The sequence below is a fragment of the Colius striatus genome, chromosome 2 (assembly GCF_028858725.1).
Source record: "Colius striatus isolate bColStr4 chromosome 2, bColStr4.1.hap1, whole genome shotgun sequence".
Lineage (NCBI taxonomy): Eukaryota > Metazoa > Chordata > Aves > Coliiformes > Coliidae > Colius > Colius striatus.
This window is the reverse complement of record NC_084760.1, coordinates 62,255,163-62,276,872: the sequence shown is the minus strand read 5'-3', so window position 1 is coordinate 62,276,872 and position 21,710 is coordinate 62,255,163. Positions and strand designations below refer to the sequence as shown.

Sequence of the window (21,710 nt, the reverse complement as noted above, 5' to 3'; positions counted from 1 at the left end):
TAGGACAAACACAATGTTTTTCAAGAACCAAAGTACGGATAGCTTAAAGTTTTACTTAAAAAATTAAATCCTTCCAGGGATGGGGCATCCACAGCCTCTCTGGGCAACATGTTCCAGTGACTCAGCATTGTCAGTGAAGAATTTCTTCCTTACCCCTTGTTCCATCACTACATGCCCTTGTACAGAGTTGGATTAACATAACTTGCCTATTTGTATGTATACTAAACCAGATTACATAATTTAGCCAGAATCAAACAGAAAATCTGTGGGATAATAAAAAACAGAACCCAAATCTCATGACTCTCAATTGGTCCAGGAACTTAGACAGGGAAAATACCCTTTTATTGAGAGTCTGCACTCAAGGCTACTCCTTTCCAACTAATTCAGTAACCAGCAGATGTACATCTTCCCCAGATCATTATTTCATGCAAAACAATTTGTTCATTTTTAGTTTTCTTTCACAATTTGGATCTCTAATACAGAAAAGTGTTCCAAGACTACATGCCAGCCTGATTTATAAAACTACAGCTTGACAAGCCCTTAACTGCACACATTTGTCACTAAGAGACTAGTAGGCAAGAAGACAATCTTTAAAAGGCAACTCATTGTGTCAGGCCTGGCAATAAAACAGAAAACAAGATAAAAAATGTTTTTTAATTTTAACCTTTAAGTCTAGCACTGAATGCAAGGGCTTACAAAGAGTGAGGGCTAAACCAGCAAAACTACAATTCCCTAACATTTTTGCCAATGTAATAAAAAAAATTCAGAAATGATCCCATTTTGTGGTGTGGGCTTTCAGTCTCATAAACCTCAGAGAATCATAGAATGGTAGGGGTTGGAAGTGGCCTTTAGATATTATCTAGTCCAACCTCCCAGCTCAAGCAGGTCCATCTAGATCAGGTCATAAAGGAATGCATCCAGGCTGGTTTTGAAGACCTCCAGAGAAGGAGACTCCACACCCTCCCTGGGCAGCCTGTGCCAGGGCTCCCTCACCTGAACAGTGAAGTATTTCTTCCTTATGTTTAAATAGAACTTTTTGTGTTCCAGCTTCATCCCATTACCCTTTGTCCTGTCACTAGACACAACAGAAAAAAGGGATGATCTAACCTCCTGACATCCCCCATCTAGATATACAAGTAACCAATCTAAGTACTGCTGAATACAGATATTATCTTGCAGATTTAAGAAACACTCTTTCCCCTTTCTCATCATTTGTTTAAGATGTTATGAAAACTATGTATCTGCCCCAATCAGTAAACTTAAGGATTGTAATAATGATTTTAAAAATGAATGCAGCATTAAAACTGAAGCCTCAGTAGCTAAGATAAAAGCCAGCAGTCATTCTAAATCTGGACTTCGTTGAATCCAAAACATTAATATTTTCATGTGCTAATGTCATATCTGTATCAAAAAATACTACAGTTATGTAGATAAGGGTAAAATGGTACTTATTACTCGCCACTGTTAAATTTAAATGGCAATAAAAATAGTCTAAAGGATGCTTCCCTTATAAACCACAGATCAAGCAAGGCCTATTGTGCTGCAGTTACAGAGAATCATTTTTTATATGTTTGCATATATACTAATGTTGTGACTATATGTTCTGTGCATTTGGCATTTTCTTTATGCGTTTCTCATCAATTTGCTCTCTGAGTTAAACAGAACAAAAAAAAAAGAAAAAATGAGAGAGACCTTCTGGGCAAATGACACAAGTCCTCATTAAACCCTTTTAGTCATGAAGATGTTTTTTAACACTTAAGGAGCTTCTTTAATGACATTTTCTGCATCTCTGTTTTTTCAGTGTAAGTCTGACATTTACCAGGGCTCAGGTTGGGTACCACATATAGACTTGAACATTCTGCTTATCAGCTCAGAAATTGCCACTGATACCACAACAGCAGTTATTAACATACACACAATAAACAATTTTTTCTGTTACTAGCAGCTACTAACATTAAACAAAACAGTAAGCCCTTTACTTGCTTTTTGTGAGTACAAATGATTGTACCTGAAGACAACAGCACTGCAAAGTACCTCACACGTCCCTGTAAATGTTAAATGGAAGTGTATAGATGCTGAAAAAAACCTACCTTAACTCAAGCATCAGACAAGTTTATGTCCTATAATGCAATCGCATTTTATTGTACACTTCAGATCAACTTAGTCCTCCTGTGTGTATTCAGATCAGAGATGTAATGAAGCAAAATAACCACACTTAGTATAAAACTACTTTTCAACTGCTTTGTATTGCAGTCTTAGGTTTCTTATTTTCTTCACTTGTCTCAGCATATACTGAGAAAAAGTTGTATTTCAAAAGAAAATATTTAACCTTATTATCTTCAGGCAAAAGTTGCCTAGTCACATAATGGTCCCTCTAAGCACCTATTTTACTATGGCTTACAGTTGTGTTTGGTTTTCTGTTTTCAGTGTTCACTAATTAGTTAAGTGAAAATTCAACTTCTGCTGGCATCGACATGGACTCAAATAAAGGCAGAAAAAAAGCAGGAGTGAGGTATGAAAAAGATTCCTAAATCTGCTTCCCTCTTGTTTACTTTCTTTAAAAAAGTGCACTGCTTTTCTTAAATTCAGTTACATCAGAAGCATCTCAAGACCAACACTTTTTCCAAACTATGGTTAACAACATATCTAACTTATTTTATTAATACATGCAAAAGTAAAGATGCTCTAACATGAAACAGTTCATTTCTGATATGAAATGCTAAGACTTTATACTATTAAGATGTAAGTAAGTGTGTGGTTTTGAGTAGGTATGTACAAGGTAAGATGAAATAAAGGGCACAGGAGGGACAAGACAGAGAAAGAATGCACAAACATTCTACAGTCCTAAAGCAGCAGAACAGCCCCATTCAAAAACGGAATGACTTAGTAGCCTTCAGTAATACCCTTCAAAAAGCTACGGTTTTCAAAAAGTGAAAAAACCCAAGGGAGAGGAAAGAATTACAAAAAGTTTCCCTCCTGGTACATTTTCAGTTACTAATTTTCCAGACAACACAAAGTTGCAAAAGATCACAAAACTTCAGGTCAATCCCTCCAGTGAGTGTATCAAGGCAAACAACTGTAAATTTGACACAGCACTATCAGTAGAGAATGCATTTCCTCCCCAGCTCCAACTTTAGCTCAATAGAAGAGCAGTCATCAATGAAATTAAGCTTTCTTTCTCATAATATTCTGTTAACCTTATGAAGTATGTGGATCATAGGAAGTTTCAAATGAGGAGGTCCTGCTTCCTGAACAGTTCCACTTGACTTTCGTTGCGTATTTTGACTGACATTGTAGATGCCATTAAACACAAAACACTGAAGTAAACTCTCTTAACATAAACTGTCTGATAGGCCACTCTTACAATACAGAAATGGCATTTCTACCTAGAGCTAGAAGGTCATGACCACAGGAAAATTCCAAAGTAAACTAAGCCCAAAAGGAGACAAAGAAACGTTTTCCATATCAATATGTTATGATTGCTGTGGGAGATTGTTGGTTTGAAGTTATTTCATTTAAAAGCACACCAAATGTCTTATCTCAGAAAACATAAGAAAATTCACCATCGATATGAATTATCTCATTTTCTCTTACCTAATGATTCTACACCTAGCTTTACACTACAAGATATTTATATTACACTTGATCAGTATTTATAGAAGAAAACATCAGACCTTTTGTACATTGTTTTTACTATATGGTATTATGGAGTCACCAACTGGTGAAAAATTACTGCAATTAGCTTCAGGCTCCAGCAGTATATGTTAGTCCCTTTCAGGAGTCAAAGTAAAATTCAAAAAGAATAGGAACTCTTCAGTGTTTTAGTCAAAACTTTCATTACCTGCACTGAGTCACTCAAAGAACAGGTCAACTCTTAAGTTGTTGCACCCAATTTAGAGTACCACCACATATAGCAGTCAGTGTTTCCCAAAACTGCTCAACCAGCAATGTTTTAGAAGAGTTTGGCTTTATAACCATGAGAATAAAATTTGAAATAACTAGGTGGATCAGCAAAGCCCACTTCTTCATCTAGAATGTCAGAAATTTTTAATGAGTAGGACTACCACAGAGAAGAGGTTTCTGAGCAGGACTTTAAAGAGATCACAACATCCCCTAGAATTTGCAAAACCCACTAAGATCTCTTTCCTCCCCTTATCTTTGACCAAACAGTACTTTGCTAGTATTTTTTAGTACATAGCTGCATTTCAGTAGAACTGTTCAAGCAGCACAGGGGGCTCAATCCAGTAAGTTTCTGTGCAATCCAACTAGATAGGTACCTCACTTAGTGTAACCTCAATGACTCTTCAAGTAAGTTTTAAATATCCGTGCATCAGGTTCTGGCTTTCAAGCACTACTATGTTAAAACATATATGTGTAACTTGTTTTCATTCTGGTTCAACTCTGTAAGCAGAATCAGATGGAAACAGTCAGGCTGAAATCTTATGAAAGCTATGTAAGCTTTTTCATCAAACTTCCCACAGAATAAGGAAGACTAGTAACTGTACGTACTCACTGTATCTCTTGAACTTCAGTAATAGGAAAACATATTTACACTTATTTACTCTCTGATATAAGAGCTAAATAATTTCTACTTAAATCGGTACAGAAGAATATCTGACTTGAAATCAGAGAAATTCAAGCCACTAGAGCTAATCCAGCAATACTGTATTAAGGCAGTGTCTTACTGTCTTAACCTAAGCTCACAGCATGCCTCACCCATTAGTCAGCAGTCAGGCTCCAAGTCTTATTCCAGAGCTCTCTTCATGCCTTTGGAGCAGGACCAGTGTTTAGAAAACAGTGGCACATTACCATACAGTCTCTTTGCCTCTAGGTACACCAAACTCAATTATGACTGTATTGACCAGCAAGATGCATATTACTAGCCAAAGTAGAAAAGTAGAATTGATTATTAACTCTCCCAAAGAACAAGGCACAGAGATCTCTAGCAGCACTTAAAATGGAAACTATGTTTCTCACAGAGCTAACAGTCTACTGGCACTTGAGATAATTTGAACAAAAATGTAAGCTAGAACACAAAATAAAGCACGTAACATGATTTAGCGATCAATAACATGAGTGAGATGAATGGAAGAGATCTACATAAAATAATAGAAAAAAATGCCACAAGGTTACTGAAGTGACTGCTAGAAAACTGCTGTTCCCAGTTTAAATGGCCAAGAGGATGATTTATAGATCACGACAGAATCTGCAAATCCAGCTGCAGCAATATTTATCTTTCCTTCTTCCATTTTTATGTACGGTACGCACTACCATCTGCTGGACAAAATGCTGACCCAATCCAGTTGCATACAAGGGGATTTTTTTTGTTGCGAAAATCCCTTTACCATCATGTTTACCTGATGCAGATGCAAAACAACCTGGGATGTGTGGAGACCATATAGTGCTGTAAATGATCCCTTCATGGCCTTTAAAAGTGCATAGTGACTTCCCCACAGCTGGATCCCACTGAATAAAGTAGAAAGAAAACTGCTGAGGTATACTCAATAAGAAAGGAAAGGGTTTAATTCATAAAAAATGCTTTATACATATGGAAAGGACTAAATTAACTTATTACCATCTATCTGGAAAAGCATTTTATAGTTAAACCTCAGTTAAAACAGAATTTCAGCCTCTGCATAAAGAGGACAAGTGAAACAATGTTTTTATTAACATAAAGAACTACCAGATCCAAATCAAATCACATTTTTTCACCTCCAGGAGAAAACCAACATACCAGCTTGGCTGTTTGATCCCATGAACCAGACACGACTAGCTGCTCTCCTCTAGTTTGGCTCCAGTCAACACTATATGCCTATAAATGATATAAGAGCCTAGTTTAGAAAGATCATTAGAAGACAAATTTGAAACTCTACTTGGCCAGTATTTCACAAAACAGACTTGGATTTGCAGATTTTATCAAAAACAGCTAAAAAATATAACCAGTCAAGCACCACAAAGCTGCCAAAAGCATAATTTACCTAAACAAAAGCTAAATTTAACATTTCAGTCTAGCATTAAAGCTACACATAGGCTCAGAAAAGTATCCAAAAAAGTAAAGATGGACCAAAATGAAGAAAAGAAAATCATCACCAGAAGTCTCTGTTACTGTAAAAAGCCATAATTGTGACTGATTTCTCATTTCTGACCCAACTTTATTCAAATACCTCCAGTTTCTAATTGCTATCAATGTACATGCCACCTGTCTTCAGAGCTGACTATGGATTTAACTTTGAGGTTCTAGCTGGCTTAATAATAAATGCTTTTTTATATCTAATTCACATGAGAAATACATGCCATAAAATACTCATGCTTTTTATCATTTTCAGGTTCTATGACACTTATCATTCATATCTTCAAACAAATAAAACAAAATAAAAAACTTAACTTCCCTTATGACTAGTCATTTCAGCTATTAAGAAATTGCTTTTCACTGTGCAGTTGAAATAAGCTCCTTCTTCTGACAGTTTATCCTAATGTTGGTCCCTGCCTTGACAGAGGGTATCTTAACTCCATCCTTCACTGCAGATTTTTCAGCTCTGCTGCCTCAGCAAAAGCAAACACTCTAAGGTAGTTTTTCAAATTACTTCAAATCTTAATATCTGATAGTCTTCAGAACATGTACAACTTCTACCTTCAAATGTGCTGTTTGTTTCCATCTACATGACAGAAGGTGCATTCTATTTTGCCTAGTTTTACATCACATCAAAATGGCTTAATGAGCTGCAGTGGGACATTTGCTTCACCTCCTGACTCACTCAGGCCTTCCATGACACTTCTCAGAAACACAGGCACTACCTACTTCTGGCACTGCTCTCAACAGTGGGCCACTAACCACTGAGGACTTGTACTCCAGCTGGGTGGGACAATGTATTTCTAGCACAGAACTGTATCTAATTGACAGTCACCACATTAGATGTTGTGTTTGTCTTGGACAGATGGAATTGTGCCTTAAATAAAAGCAACCCTGACTTGAAGGTGAAAATGTTTAGACCTCTGTCATCAGATAAAAAAAGCAGAGAAACTGGACTGGAAAAATGTCCAGCAAAAGCTTAAGTTTTCTATGGAAAGTGTGCTGAATGAGAAAGAAAATAAGGTATTCATTTAGCTACTTCTGAGCACTTTCCATCCTAAGAAATATTTCAATCTATGCTAGAGTCACCTTAAATCAACAGGTTTTCCTCTGTCTGTTTATTTCCAATAAGTGGAAGGCAACCACTGCCCACAGATAAACAAGTGCATTACTTGCAACTTTCCTTTTTTATTTCCATATGTCCTGCTTCCCATATACTGAAAAGCCTACTTGAGAAGCTTATAATGCAAATGGACAAAACTTTCAGACAGTACCTGACAAAAGCCAAATAATAAACTAAGAGATAATTGTCTTGTTTGCTTTTCCAAACCACGCCTTCTATTTCTGACAGCTAACTACCAATACTACAGCTCTTTAAAACACCTTGCTTTTCAGCCTCCTCTTAAAATACTAACAAGGGAGATACACAAATATCTGCTCAAATTTTAAGAATGGAAGACATAGTGCATCTCCAAAGCACCTCCCAAACTCCTAACAAACATTCACCTCTCTCCTTTCGCCTGAATCTGTGTGACGGTTCGTGTTCAACTCCCAAATCCCTGCTGTTTGGAAATGCCCCTAATTGTATCAGTACATAGCATATCTCTTTCGCACAACAGCCCTATGAAGCCAGCTCAGTTGAAGTGTTTGGCTCTCATGCTAATGTCCAAGACTTTCCAGAAAGAAAGAAGTCTCTGAGAAATATGCACCTCTGTCATGCAGTTCACCTAGCCCTACATATCTGGGATGTATCAGATCTACTTCATAGATAAGGTGAAGTATAGATATGGCTTACAGATCCCTTGCAAGCAATCAGCACAAAGATCTGTTGAACATGTGCTGTGACATGGATCTGTTTACGTATGGCAGACATGGTTGGGATGGCCCAGCACTCTGTAGTTGCATCAGAGGCAATGGGACCTGAGTAAATTCTCCTCCAGGCAAGAATCATAAACAGAACAGAAAACAGGCTCAGAAAACACAACAGCTATTTTCCATTTGGCACATGACAGGTTCAGGTAATGGGAAAAGAATGAAAAGAGGGAAAGGAGAAACAAGTAAAGTCCACTTTTATTCTTCTTTTATTTTCATGCTATCATCCAACATAAATTTACAGCCACTTATATAGAAACTGTGTTGAGCAACTGGGGAAGACTAGTAACACAGCATAAGCCTTAGCCGTTAACCTTTCAGTGCTTTGTCTTCAGTTATAGGATACAGTAACATTAGTTTTTGACTAAATAAAAGTAAGAAATGCCTCAGGCAAGATTAAAAGATTATGAAAAGGATATGTAAAAAAATAAACCCCAGCTCAAAATAAATTTTCAAGCTCACTTTACAAGACAAATTTCATTCAAGTATTCCATTGTCTCACATTCAAGCGAGACTTCATCAAAAACAAAGTAAATTAGACTAATTTATAAATGAGATTCAGTAGTTGCTTAGTGCTGGAATAAAACTCATTGTCCTTTTATAATAAGGATTCATTTTTAAATTTAAAATGTACATTCTTTTTGAGAAGGGACAATGATCTCATTTAGGAAACAAGAAACAGATCCCTGTTAATCTTGCATTAAAAATATTACAAAATGCAGTGACAAAATTGTCATTAGAAATATCAGACAGGGATTAAGGATCAGGAAGGTAGTCAATCATTTTAAAGACTACTGTCTGACAGTGGTTGCCACAAACTATTAGGTATATTCCCCCTGAGATCTACACTCTTAATGCATGCCTTTTGTATTTCACAATAAACACTCAGCTCATGTTTCCTATATTGTCTAACTCATGGTTGAATGCATCCACCTCCCCATGCTACCTGCTAAACTAAGACTTGGACACAGAAATGTTTACTTCACAAACAACAGATGGTGTAGCAGAACCAAAATAAACTTGTGGACAGAATTTCAATGAGAAAATTATAGAAAGGAAAAGAAAAAAGTGGTATTACACCTTCTCTACATCTTCCTGTTACTACAAACAACCTTTGAACTTTGTCTTAAAACACTGACCACAACTACAAACTCATCTCTCAAAATTCTATATTTACATAGTATATGTATTAAAGCAAAGTAGTAAAATCACAAAAAAATAAGGTACTGAAGATTGTCATGTAACTGCAGTCACTCATCTTTTAGCTTTGTGCTTCATATATGAAAATATCTTTTGGTCTTGCTGAATACAAAACTGGATTTCCTTCACCATTTTTTATTGACTGCATATTCTTTAGTTTATTTTATTCAAATGTATGTAATTTAGATAAAGCATCAGTAACCCAGGCTAAAGCTGATTGCATCTAAAGTTCAAAGACTTGACAGAAGTAAGTGGAGAGTTAGAAGGAAAGCACAGGGAAAAAGAAAAAAAAACAGAAAAATCAGTTGAGGGAAGATAAATAGCCTTTTAAAGCTTAAATGTCCTTAAAAATATGCAAATACATTTATGAACTTGAATATTTTTCTCTACCCATACTGCACAGCATAAAGAAACTGGGATTTTAAGAAAATCAAATGCAATGTTATCAAAGCAAGTCAAAAAAACCCATAGCTTTTCCAGTATTTGACTATTGTTCCTTGAGTATGATCTCGCAGATGCTAGGAAGGAAAAGGATGAGTAGTACATAGGTACAACAGAAGTCCTAAGGATCCGCCTAATGTGTATAACTCTATATCCTCAAGGATAACACTGCTGATTTAGACCTAACCAATAATGATCTCAAAAATATTGCAGAATGACTGCAGTACTTTCATACATCACGAGTACTCGGCCTATAAGGAACAACAAATGTTACTTCTGATTATACTAGATGTGTGTAATTCAGTGGTACCTACTACAGTATATGAATGTACATGTGAGTATGTAATTCACCTTATATTCAAAAGACTATTTTCAAACCACACACCAAAGTTAAAAAACAAACTATAGACCCCACATTTGATTTTAAGTCTACAAATAAATCTTTTAGTAATTCAAACATGAGATCATCCATTAAATTTTTCAAGTTTGCCTAGTTTACCTCCTGAGTGTGCTCTTTATAGACTTGCAGTGGACCTTTGGTTTTAGCTGTATCCCAGACTTGCAGCGATCCATCTCCACTAGAAGTGATCAATATATGTTCATTATTCTCACTCCAGGTCACATCAAACAGGCCATCATTCCAGTCAAAACTAAATCAGAACAATGAAGACATTTGTCCATGAGAAAGCACACCATAAAAATCTGGACTAGTTACACACAGAGAGAATATTATTTCAAATCACCCTGTTTACCATTCTACACAGCATTTTTAGATATTTAAGTTTCCAGTAAATTCCCTTAAAAGTAACTTACTTGTTACAATCTCAACTTTTATAACTGTATGCCAAAATAGGTTGATTAACTTAAAGCATAAATGAGATAAAGACCTTACACACACATAGACTGAAATCTGGTTTCAGTCTTAAACTTGCTTGTCAAACAGAGACTGAAGTACTACATGTTTCTGTCTGATTTTAGTCTTCTCCAGTACGTTTCTACAGAGGTAGGAGCCATTTGTCACTGAAAAATGTGGTAAAAAAAGAAATAAAGCTGTGTTGGGAGAGCTCTACCCAATTCACAACACCATTAGGAAGCTGAGTCACAATGAAAAACCAACAGAAAGACAGTCACGAACATATTAAAGAACTCTACATTCCCTTAAAATAGCTTTCAACACACCAACAATTCATCATATAGGATGTGATATTTGTTGCTCTGCAACAACTACAAATGACCATGCTGTTATCTGATGGCAAATATGAATTTATTTGCTCTGTTTTCACTAAAGGTTCAGCTAAGCTCAGGTTAAACGTCATGGCACCTTGCAGTAATGATGAGGGAAAGGCACACACAGGATGTTTTGAGAAGGAAAATGACACAGCTTATGGCTCAGGGAGTTAGTGGTGTTCACTGGACACAGAAATGAACAGGTACTAAACCAGAGCACTTTGTGGAACTAACAGAGTGTTGAACAGGTTCAGAGAGTCTTGATTTATAACTACAAACTAAAACTTTATCATTAGAAACTAAATTAACTATTTGTTAAGCATTTCTATTTCAGCCCTCAGAATCTAAACAACTCCTATTTCAAAATCTTGTTAAAAAACCCAAAGACTTCAGGTAAATGATGGTCAAGTACTAACCTTCCTAATCTTTCTCCTCCTCCCATCAAGAACACAAATCAAACTCCTCTCCTCAAATCCTTAGAACATTGGATCTCGTAGGAAGGACATGCATGACTTTATGCAGCTTAAAGCTTTATTTTCAGTATAAGTTAATAAGGCATAAATTTAGGTGGCAATGCACTGTTCTTAAAAAGCTAAAATTCTTCAAGCTAAGGCAGAGATGCTACTTTTCATTTACATTGTCAGTTTTCTGTTAAAACACTATGGAAAGGGTGCAATCCAGATTACTTCCTGTAACAAAATCTAGGCAGTGTAGGCCTATCCTTTGTATGTAAACACAAATGCATTAATTTGTAATTAACAGACACATATTCAGTAGCTACTACAGCATGACTGCAGTACTTTTCATAGCTAAAAGCCAAAAATATTTTAGTTGTGTCTTGTACTCAAAGGTAAATAATAAGCTTTTCACTCACTACAATGAAACAAAAATCTATTTTACCTCCTCAGCAGAGCAATCCCAGCTTCATTTTGTTCCAGCACTACCAGAGTTCCACAACCTAAACAAACAAAACAAAACAAAACAAAACATCACAACTGGTTCCCCCATGTCAAAGCAAATTAGTGTGGTTCTGAAGTAACTCCAGTGTGCAAATACAAAAAAGGGATCTGAACTTTAAAAGATGAAACAATTAGTTGCATAAATAAACATCAGGTCATATTGTTTTCTCAAAAACAGTAATATATCAGATTGGGTTTTGGGAAGTTTTTTTGCTCCAGTATACCTCTCTGTGAGGTTGAAAAAAGAAACAAGTCACTTATAAAACATAAAAGTGTATTTTCCCCATGAGCCTCACATTACAGACATATCAGGAGGGTGTTCTTTTTTATCTTTTTGATAATACCGCAGACATAACACTTCCACTCCCCAATTAATACAAACACAGCTCACCAGAAATGAATCAAATAATTCAGTTCTGAGAAAACACACATGGGTACCACTTTCCCATACAACTAGAACATTGTCAAAGCAATTCCACGTTGAAAAATTTTATTTTAAATTAATGCTCTTAGGAGTAATACTCCCAGTGAAAATTAAAAAGGTACCAATGCTGAGGTACCAATGCTTTCTTCTTCAGTGGGACCCTAAAGGCACCAGGGTATGTCTGGACACTCAGTAGCTGAGAACAGTTAAGATTTTAAGAAGAAAATATTTTTAAACATTTCATAGAATCACAGATCGGTAGGGGTTGGAAGGCATCAGCAGAGATCATGTAGTCCAAGCCCCTCCTAAAGCAAGTTCACCTTGACCAGGTGAAGAACGCATCCAGGTTGGTTTAAAAACCTCCAGAGAAGGAGACTCCACAACGTCCTTGGTCAGCCTGTGCCAGGGCTCCCTCACCCTCACAGGAAAGATTTTCCTTGAGTTTAAATGGAACTTTTTTTGTTCCAGTTTATGTCCCATTACTCCTTGTCCTGTCGCTGGACTCTACAAAAAAAGTGTCACCCCATCCTCTTGACATCCACCCTTTAGATATTTAGGGTTGATGAGGTGTCCCCTTGGTGTTCTCCAGGCTAAACAGTCCCAGACTCCGCAGCCTTTCCTCCTAAGAGATGTCCCAGTGCCCAGATCATCTCGGTAGCCCTCTGCTGGACTCTGTCTCACTTGAACTGGGGAGCCCAGAACTGGATGTCGTAAGATGAGGCCTCACCACGGCAGAGTAGAGGGGGTGGGGAACGTCCTCACCTACTGGCCACATGGTGTACGTCTCTACGACTATATTTATTCTGGGCCCTCCGAAATGAGTGAATGTCTAAGAGGACTTTGTGAAAGACAACAGCAAAGCAGCAGTTTGGGACGTTGGTACGCCAGAAAAGCTGGCAGGCTGGGGACCGCAGGGGAAAGCACCGGGCTGGCAATCGGCCCTGGCACTAACCCCGCTCACAGAAGACATATGATGTGCAAAACAAAAGCAATGGAAAGGGAAATCCCAAAACGCTTGCACAGACACCAACCGACGTTGCGGACACACAGATTCCCACCCACGACCGAGTCCCCTGTCAGGAGCCGTCACCAGTAACGTTGTTTAATAGTTACCCGCCCCCCGCGCCGCGCCACAGAGGCCCCGCCCGCACCTGCGATGCCATAGTACTGCCCGGCGGCGCAGGCCACACGTCCAGGCCAGTACGGCGAGAACTCCGCCGCATAGCCGTGCAGACCGGGCAACCGCAGCGCAGCGACGCCGCCGCCCGCCGTGCCCATGGCCCCCGCCCGGGCCTCGGACGCCGCGCTGAGCGACTGCCGCGCGCGCGGCCCCGCCGGAAGCGCCACCGCCGCCATCTTTGTCGATGGCACAGAGAGGCCCACTGCGCTGGAGAGGGCAACGCTGCCGCCTCGGAGCCGTCCCGCTCAGAGCGGCGCCGCAGAGGCAGTAGCTGCAGCCATGGACCTCTATGTTTTATCCCTCCCGTGCGGCCGTGTCCTCAGACCTCTTCAGGGGAAAGCTGTAAGCTTGTGAAGGCCTACTGAGGAATTTATCACTTGATGCTGTTAAGCTTTCACACATACCCCAGCGTTATTACGTAATGAAAGATGATCAGGGCCAGACTTGGCCTCCGACTATTCACTGTCCGTTTCTCATCGACAAACAGTTCTGCAAAATCACCTTCTGGTGAGAAGGAGATCACTTCCAAAACTTCGAAGACAATTCTTTTACATGTCATGTTAAGACATACATCAGCTCAATGTGTGTGCACTAGCTTGAATACATGAGATGTTTCGATCATAGCATATGTATGTTAGCTATAATTTTTTTCCCCTTTAAAAAGTACGTAATTCTCTTGAGCTGCATATTTTATCATTTTTCTTGTGATGCAATTATGCTTTATGAAAGTCCTCTTATGAACAAACTCAAGTTTTCTTACATCTGTGACAACTTCTGTTAAAGTCAGTGGAAATTTTGCCTTTGAAAGGAAGAAGATGTCAGGCTTAGAAAAGAAATACTTCGGTAGAGCAACAGCTGCAGCTTTCGTTACATTCTATCCCCTGTGTGATATACAGAACTTTGAAATACACACATAGAGATTATTCCAGTTGGACACAGACTACACTAATTACTTATAATGATCTATCTATGTGTGTAGAGATATAAATGCAAGAGTAGTATTTTATACATTAGGAAGGTACAGCAAAGGTGAATTAGATTATTTAATCAAGGTTACATCATGGAACTTGGAGAGTAGTTATATATTCCTGCTACTTAGCCTTATGTTGAAAACTAAACCTTGACTCCAAAATCTACTGTAAAGCCACACAAATGTCTATTTAATTAAACTGCCACTCAAATGCAGGTCACTGAATTAGGAAGTTCTACTAATTCTTTGCTCTCATGGTAAAATTGAAAAAAAAAAAAAAAGTTTATCAAACACTCTCCAGGATTTTAGACTAAAATCAATCCAAATTAAGTGCAAGTGAACCTCAATTTAATGTATCGTTTCTATTAGCACAGCAGCATCCAAAGCTTCACAACTGGCAATTGATAGGCTTTATTTATTTACAGATATCAGATGAGATCAGATTATTTAATCCTAGGGCAAAGGAATACTTTACTGAATTGGCTGCTCCAGGCCAAATTCCACCAATTTTAACTTCTCTGGAATCTTTTAAAATCAATAAATCTTTTCAAGATGCAAGTTACGTGGCAATTTTCTGAGCAGATGTTTTTAAAGTAGTTGCCCTCTTGTGACTGGGACATCAATAACAAGCTTTGAAAAGTCACATAGCCACTACGGTGGTACAGTAAGTAAATTTAGACATGGTCATTTCCAAGGTGTTGTTTGTGAGTGAAATGTGTGATGGCCAGTTACTCTGTAGACAATTTATCACTGATATATCTGAGTATTGGTAAAGTGTCATCAAGGCTTAGAAAATAAATAGTTTGTCAGAGCAGCAGCTGCCATTTTTGTTATATTCTACCACGTGTGATACACAGGACTTTAAAATACAGACAGAAATTATTCCAGTTTCTAACCATTTTCAAATCTTGCTGATCTTTTGTAATGAGTGCAATCCCACTAAGAGGTTAGGCAAACAGGAAGCAGTTCTTATCAGTGATCCAGCTTTGTTTCAGAGAGAGATTAAAATATTTTTTGTAGTGATCAAGAAGTGGGTAAAAGGTTACAAGGAAGTCCTGTGAGAAGGACTACTTCGCAAACTTTTTTTCCCCAAGAAGAGCTTGTGAGTTCAGGTGTTTAGGATCCTTGGAGGTAGGAAGCACAATTATGTGGCAAATGAAAGTATTTACACAGGAGATTTCAAGGTAGTGGGAACAACAACTAAAGAAGCAAAAGCTATTTTTCAAAGAGAGAAGGGCTCAACAAACAAAAATCCTAAACCTGATTGTATTTTCTCCTCATCCCCTGTGCAACTAGATAAATTCAAGAAACATGAAGGAACACTAAACACAGTAGCATTTTATACGCAGCTGTCGAAACCGACTTCTGACGCCGTCCAACACCAGAGGTGCATTGGGGGTGGGCGGTAGATGGCAGTCATGGGCCGCCAAACAGCTCAGAGCCTTCCCTTCCAGGGGAAAAATCCCCAATTACACTTTTTTTGCCTAACCCAGTATCACTTTAATGAATAATGAAAAAAAAAAAGTTCCTTGGTATGTGACTTTTAGTCGATATTTATGCCGCAGTCACTCCTCTGGGCTCAGCTCACAATCACATCCCTCCTTACCGTTAGAATAAGCAGTTGAAATGCTTATAGCACTATCTCCACATCCAGTTTCACCACCCTTTCAGTCCAGTGAGCTCTGAGTTGTTACAATTGTTTCCTCAGCTTGCCGGATGATAGCTGGCTTAAGTGTGAGTTCAACTGCTCGGGGCTATATACACAAATCCTTACAAAACTCTTGCTGGTCAGCAGACATGGTAATCAAGAAGTATTTAAAGAAGTTATAGAAAGACCTTTTCTATCAGAGAAAGTAGATTGTGAGCTATTCCCTCATGTGCAAGGACAGGTAGCTTACAAGACTGAAAACACTCAGGGAGTGTTTACTGCAGTAAACCTTTTTTCTGTCTTTTATTGAGCCTATTTATTAGGCTTCATGATATCAAGATTTTATTCTACAATGGTGAATTCGTACTGACTAATATAAACATAGAGATGTTCCCAGACGAAATTCCCTAGTCATAATGCTGTAGGAATTGAAGCTCTAAGAAAAGCATTTAGTATCCCAAGGTTCACTGGCAACAGTGAAAATAAATGAAAGTAACCAAGGCAGCTGCAGGAATGAATGCAAAGGGAAAGGGTGCCCCTCACGCAGGGAAATTAAGGGTTGTGGATGTTGGAAGGAAGAGGCAGTCAGCACAGAGACTTTTATGGATATTTAAAAGAATAAAGGAAGCAAGAGGAGGGAAAGAAGCTGGAGCAGGGCAAGACTTAGATGAGGAGATTTAGAAAAAAACATTAGGGTTGTGGGGAAAAAAGGTTTGAAGCAAGAACAGGGCACATTCTTCATTGTGTTCACAGGACAAGGGCTCCAAGCTGATGAAATATGCACCCCAAATGATGTATCCACATTGCTCTGTCACTTTTTGCTGGCTTCCATTTATATGCATCATGCCATAATTTGGTAAGTGGATTCTTTATACTATTACTGTTCCCTGATCAGCTGCATCCCTACACAATGTCTACCAATCACTATTTACCTGCCCCTCTGTACTTCAGTATTGCTTTAAATGCCCCTTACCTCTTCTTAAAGACTGGCAACTGACTGCCTCATAACAAAATATTGCCTTCTCTCCATGGAACATAAAGGCTACTTGTGATTCTCTACTATTTTTAGTCTAATATTTTAGGACAGTTTTTAGAAACAAGTTTTTTATTTCAGTTTAATTATTCCTGTTGCTTCTATGAGTTATGGTCTAAAGCTTACAGAAATTGCATTAGTTTATGTACGTTGGATATAATTTGGATTTTTGTATTGGCACATTTTTTAGGGTTTTGGGTTTTATTTTTTTCCCCCTCATAATTGTAGCATACTGGATATTACTCCTGAAAACTCTTTGTCCTGCTCATCACTGAAGAGCTTACAGTGTATCTCTAATCTCTCATATATTGTCCTGTAGTTAAGAGGGCCTTAAAGTATGTATGATATTTTGCATCTATTTTAAACCCAGTATCTGTAGCAACATATTTTAGTCCATCCTGTCAATTCCTTCAGGACTACCTTAAACAAAACTCAAAATGCAGATTAGTCTAGAATCGTTTTTCTCCCTCTACTGGACACTGATGGCCATAATACATTAAAAATATAATGGTCAGTTACATAAAATGCAGATATGTTTTAAATTTCATCTGTATAAATCAGGATACATTTAAACTATGTTTTTTTGGTCTTGAATCTTGTTTACGCTAGTTTTGAGTGGCTAAATCAAGCTTGCAGCATCTATCATATGCTGTTTGTCACTCATCAAAAACTGCATTTATATTTGCAACTAAGAAAATTGGCAAATCCTTGGATCTTATAATTATGCTTAAACCTAGAAGCCAATGATGTATAGCTGCAAAAACAGATAGTGAAGAGAAGGCTACTATTTCAACAAATTTACAGCTGTTTGTTACAAGTTTTTGTTGTTGGAAAACAGAGCCAGAACAAGGGGACGGGGATTGTGACTATATGCAAACCATCCGGTGCTAAAAATGTTAATTTGAAAGCTCTTGAGAAACAAGTGAGCAAGGCAAGCTTAGTTCTGATAACAAATGGGGTGTTATGTTTGGTTTAAAACAAAATCCTTGGAATGATTATATCCTTATCAAGCATTAAAACACAAGAGCTCCTAAATGTCCAACTACTCACTTCAGAGAGTGAACAGATTAAAAGATACTTTTTCATTTTATAAAAACGTGACCACTTTATGTTCAGATTCAACACATGTTTATCTCAGATTCAACAGTGTTTTTCTATTTTTTTTTTCCCCTGGTTTAGGGCCCAACATCACTCCCAGCTAAATCAATAGAAAAGGTAATTTGAATTTGGACAGACATGGTGCTAGTAATGACGCAAGCCTCCCAAGTCAGAAATGTTAAGTGGAATAGCATGCTTCTTCCAGTCTCCTTTCAGTCTGCAACTTCCTTCTGCATTTGACAAACATGGGCTGTTCTGGAGAACAACAGAGACATATTGTTCTTGCTTCCTGTAAGGTGATGTAACTGCAACATTGAATGGATTAACACCGATTCTGCATTTTGTGGAAATACAATATTATTTAGAAAAACACTGGTGGCTGTTCAGACTGCAGCAAGAAACAATATCCTACCGTATCTGGCAGATTAGCAAATATTAACTTTTCCCTGCAAATTCGTCTTTCATTTGCTTGTCATTTTCCCACCCCATTTACCCATTTCTTATCAGCAGAAGCAAATGCCAAGCATATCTCATTGAAAAAGGGGACTGCTCAATGTAAAGCAAACAAAACTACTGGAGGTACTGCAGCGACTAATTTTTCTAATTATTCCAGAATTGATCCTCTGTCTACAGAAGTAATGGAAAACAATCATAGAGAAGCAGGCTTCCTGCCCACAAGTTGATTAGTCTAAACGAGGTAAATTTTAACAGGATGGACCTATTGATATGACATAACTACAAATATGCAGAGTATTTTTTCTTCTTTTCTTCCATACTCTAATAAGAAGTGTTGAATAAATCATTGGACTTCACAGTATTTCTGTTCAAAAATAGACTGCAGAAATCTCAGTGTAATTTCCTTTTCAAATCCAGTTTGAATTCCTCAGAGATCTGCTTTTGGCCTGCAAACAGTCTGAAAGTTTGGGGTATTTTCTCTTCATATTATTTCAAACGGCAAACGATCTTTCCTTCTTTCTCGGCTGGGTGGCCTACCATACAAAGTCAGCATAGATTTTGGTGACATGCTAGTTATTCCAACTAGTTTCCTTTACCACAAAGAGTTATTTTTTTGCTAATTAACAAGCACTTGGTGTTCTTGAGGGGTAAATTACTGGTGAATGTAAAAACCTGACATATTTCATCAACATCCAGTTTTCAGGCACAGCGCTTGAAAAGCAGCATGAGGCCGATACTGCTCAGAGCAGCCACAACCCCTGCAGCCAAGTTGAAAGCGGTTTGGCAACATGGGGAAAGGTAGGTTTAGGTGGGCCGTTTCGGAAGCGCAGAAGCTCAGCCTGAGCCCACGCGTTTGAAGCGAGGCCTTGGGCGCGTTTTATGGGGTGTGTGTGTGTGAGTTATTAAAAAATAAAGCTCTTGCAGGAGGTGGCAGGAAAGGGGTGCCCTCAGCCTCCTCACAACAGCCCATTACCGCCAGAGCGGTGTACCCTCTTAGGGCGCTCCTCCCCAGGGGCAGCCCCCGCCAACCTGAAAAGGGTCGCGGCGTGACTCATGCGCCCCGAGAACTCCCACTCAGGACGTGAAGCAGCCGGAACGCTGAAGGAGGAGGGAGGGTATGTTCTTTCTGCCCGGAGGCGGGGCCGGAGGGAGGTGCCCGGCGCTGGGGCCGCCTCAGCCCCGCGCCGCCAGTGGCTTCGCAGCTGTCTCTCGGCTAGAGCAGGGGCGTCGAAGAACGATCCCACAAGTGGTTCCTCCCCGCGGACGGGTAATTTGGCCTGGGTAGCGTAAGCGGCTGGAGGAAGAGTGAAGTCCTGGGGACGGCAGGAGAAGGAGGCTGGCTGCCGGGGGGTGCGGGGGAGAAGGGAACGGCTCGTCATGGTGCCGGTGGTAGACACCGAAGGAGGCTGTGCTTGTCTCCCCGCCTCCGGCAGCCTCCGCTAGCGCCCGAGGGGAAGCCCCTCGTTTCAGCTTGGCCGCCTCTCCCCTTTAGCAGCTCGGCGGGACCGTTCCGGGGCGGGCGGTGCGGTATGGCATCCGCCTAACCCTGGCCAGCGCAGCAGAGCCCGGGACGCGCCGCGGCGGCAGCGGCTGCTCCTCCGCCAGGATGAGTGACAGCAGCGAGGGGATCATCAGCTTACCGGTGCCCAACCCTCCCGGCGGCGCCCCCCCCTGTGAGGAGACGCTCGGCAGGCGGGCGCAAGGGGCCGATTCCGGCGCCCGCAGCCTCCTGCCCGACTTGGCCGCGCCGCCGCCCGGCACTCTCTGGGCAGAGGACAGCGCCTCCGTCGCCGGGCCGGGCATCGCGGCGCGAGCCAAGGGTGAGGGCCGGCGGACTGCTGTCACCTACGTTATCAACGAGGCGAGCCAAGGGCCGCTGCTGGCGGCGGAGAGCGGCGCCCTGCAGAGCCTGCGGGAGGCCTGCGAGGTGGTGGGGGCCACGCTGGAGACCCTGCACTTCGGCAAGCTGGACTTCGGCGAGACGGCGGTGCTGGACCGCTTCTACAACGCAGGTGAGTACGACCCGCTGGGGCTGACCGGCCCAGGATCGCCGTCACCTCTTTGGCCCGGGCCGCCCGGGGTTCACGGCGGGGCGACAGGAGCAGGCGGGGCCCTTCCTTCCCCCGCGGCGGGGTCAGCTCCGGCCACGGAGCCCTCGGAGTGGCCCCGCTGCCCTCGGGCTTCATTGGCACCTTTCGAGCATAGACGACGGTTACGTGGAGAGGCAAAAGTGCGTCAGAGCCTGTTTTTGTACCCCCGCCTCACGAATGTGTTTTGGAGAAGAAACTGTCAGCAAGAGTGCTGTGAACCGGCACTTGGGGTTTTTACCCGTGGGTTAAACGTGACCTGGCTGTTCTCTCCCAGTTTCCCAAATGAGCGTCAGGATGCAAGTGTTTCCTAACGCGTGGAGCTCTGGCTGAAACAAGCAGGAGCTGCGAGGCCTCGGGAGCTTTGAAAAGCAAATTTGGCATGAGCCGTGTAGCTCGAAGGTTTCTTTGTGCTGACACAGTGTCTTGTCTGGGACGCTCTGTCTGTTTGCATTTGGAAGTTTGGGCTTTGATTGCATAAAACACTTATGGACTTGAACAAAGAGCTACACTCACCAATCCAGTCAGTTGGCAAGAATAGTGTATGCTGCATCTTCTTACCTCAGTTGCTAGCTTTCCCAGTTATAAAATTGTAACATATTCATTTGAGGTTGTGGGTTATGATTTACTTGACTTTATTTTTAAAAATAACAAACTTCACCCTCTCTTTTTTTGTTGTTCTTGACAGATACATGATGTTAATATACAATAAAAAAGCCTGTTTATTTTAGCTTTGTAAAGACTTCATATAACAAAAATTGCACCAGTGTATTAACATATTTTTGCTTTTAAAAAATGAGAAGCAGAAAATCCACCTGTCTTAAAATTTTAAGCTTATTATGTGGTATGGTTTCTGTTTATGTGAAATAGATGCAAAAAATAGGCTTTTGGCAGATATTGTAGTTTCCAGCTTTCCTGGGAAGGGAGGAAGAGAAGAAGAAAAACCAAGCCAAACCCAACGAGCCAGCCAAAACCACTGATGGTATTGTAGCCAGTTTCCACAAAAGACTTTTCAGCACAGACGTGTGTGTGTGTGATCACTTTG

General features: G+C 40.1%; 2 protein-coding genes across 2 annotated transcripts in view; one reads left to right on the top strand and one right to left on the bottom strand.

Moving 5' to 3' along the window:
* PEX7 (peroxisomal biogenesis factor 7) overlaps positions 1-13,475 on the bottom strand; it is a 42,804-nt gene extending 29,329 nt beyond the window's left edge. The window contains exons 1-5 of the mRNA XM_061989884.1: positions 13,345-13,475; positions 11,711-11,768; positions 10,083-10,233; positions 5,735-5,812; positions 5,358-5,466 (exon numbers count right to left, since the gene is read on the bottom strand). Of these exons, the coding sequence (XP_061845868.1) occupies positions 5,358-5,466; positions 5,735-5,812; positions 10,083-10,233; positions 11,711-11,768; positions 13,345-13,471 (523 nt within the window). The 5' untranslated portion in view covers positions 13,472-13,475. The remainder of the gene's footprint in view (positions 1-5,357; positions 5,467-5,734; positions 5,813-10,082; positions 10,234-11,710; positions 11,769-13,344) is intronic.
* A 6,256-nt stretch (positions 13,476-19,731) lies between these two features.
* The window catches only part of MAP3K5 (mitogen-activated protein kinase kinase kinase 5), a 107,598-nt gene continuing 105,619 nt past the window's right edge, over positions 19,732-21,710 (top strand). The window contains exon 1 of the mRNA XM_061990753.1: positions 19,732-20,590. Within this exon, the coding sequence (XP_061846737.1) occupies positions 20,185-20,590 (406 nt within the window). The 5' untranslated portion in view covers positions 19,732-20,184. The remainder of the gene's footprint in view (positions 20,591-21,710) is intronic.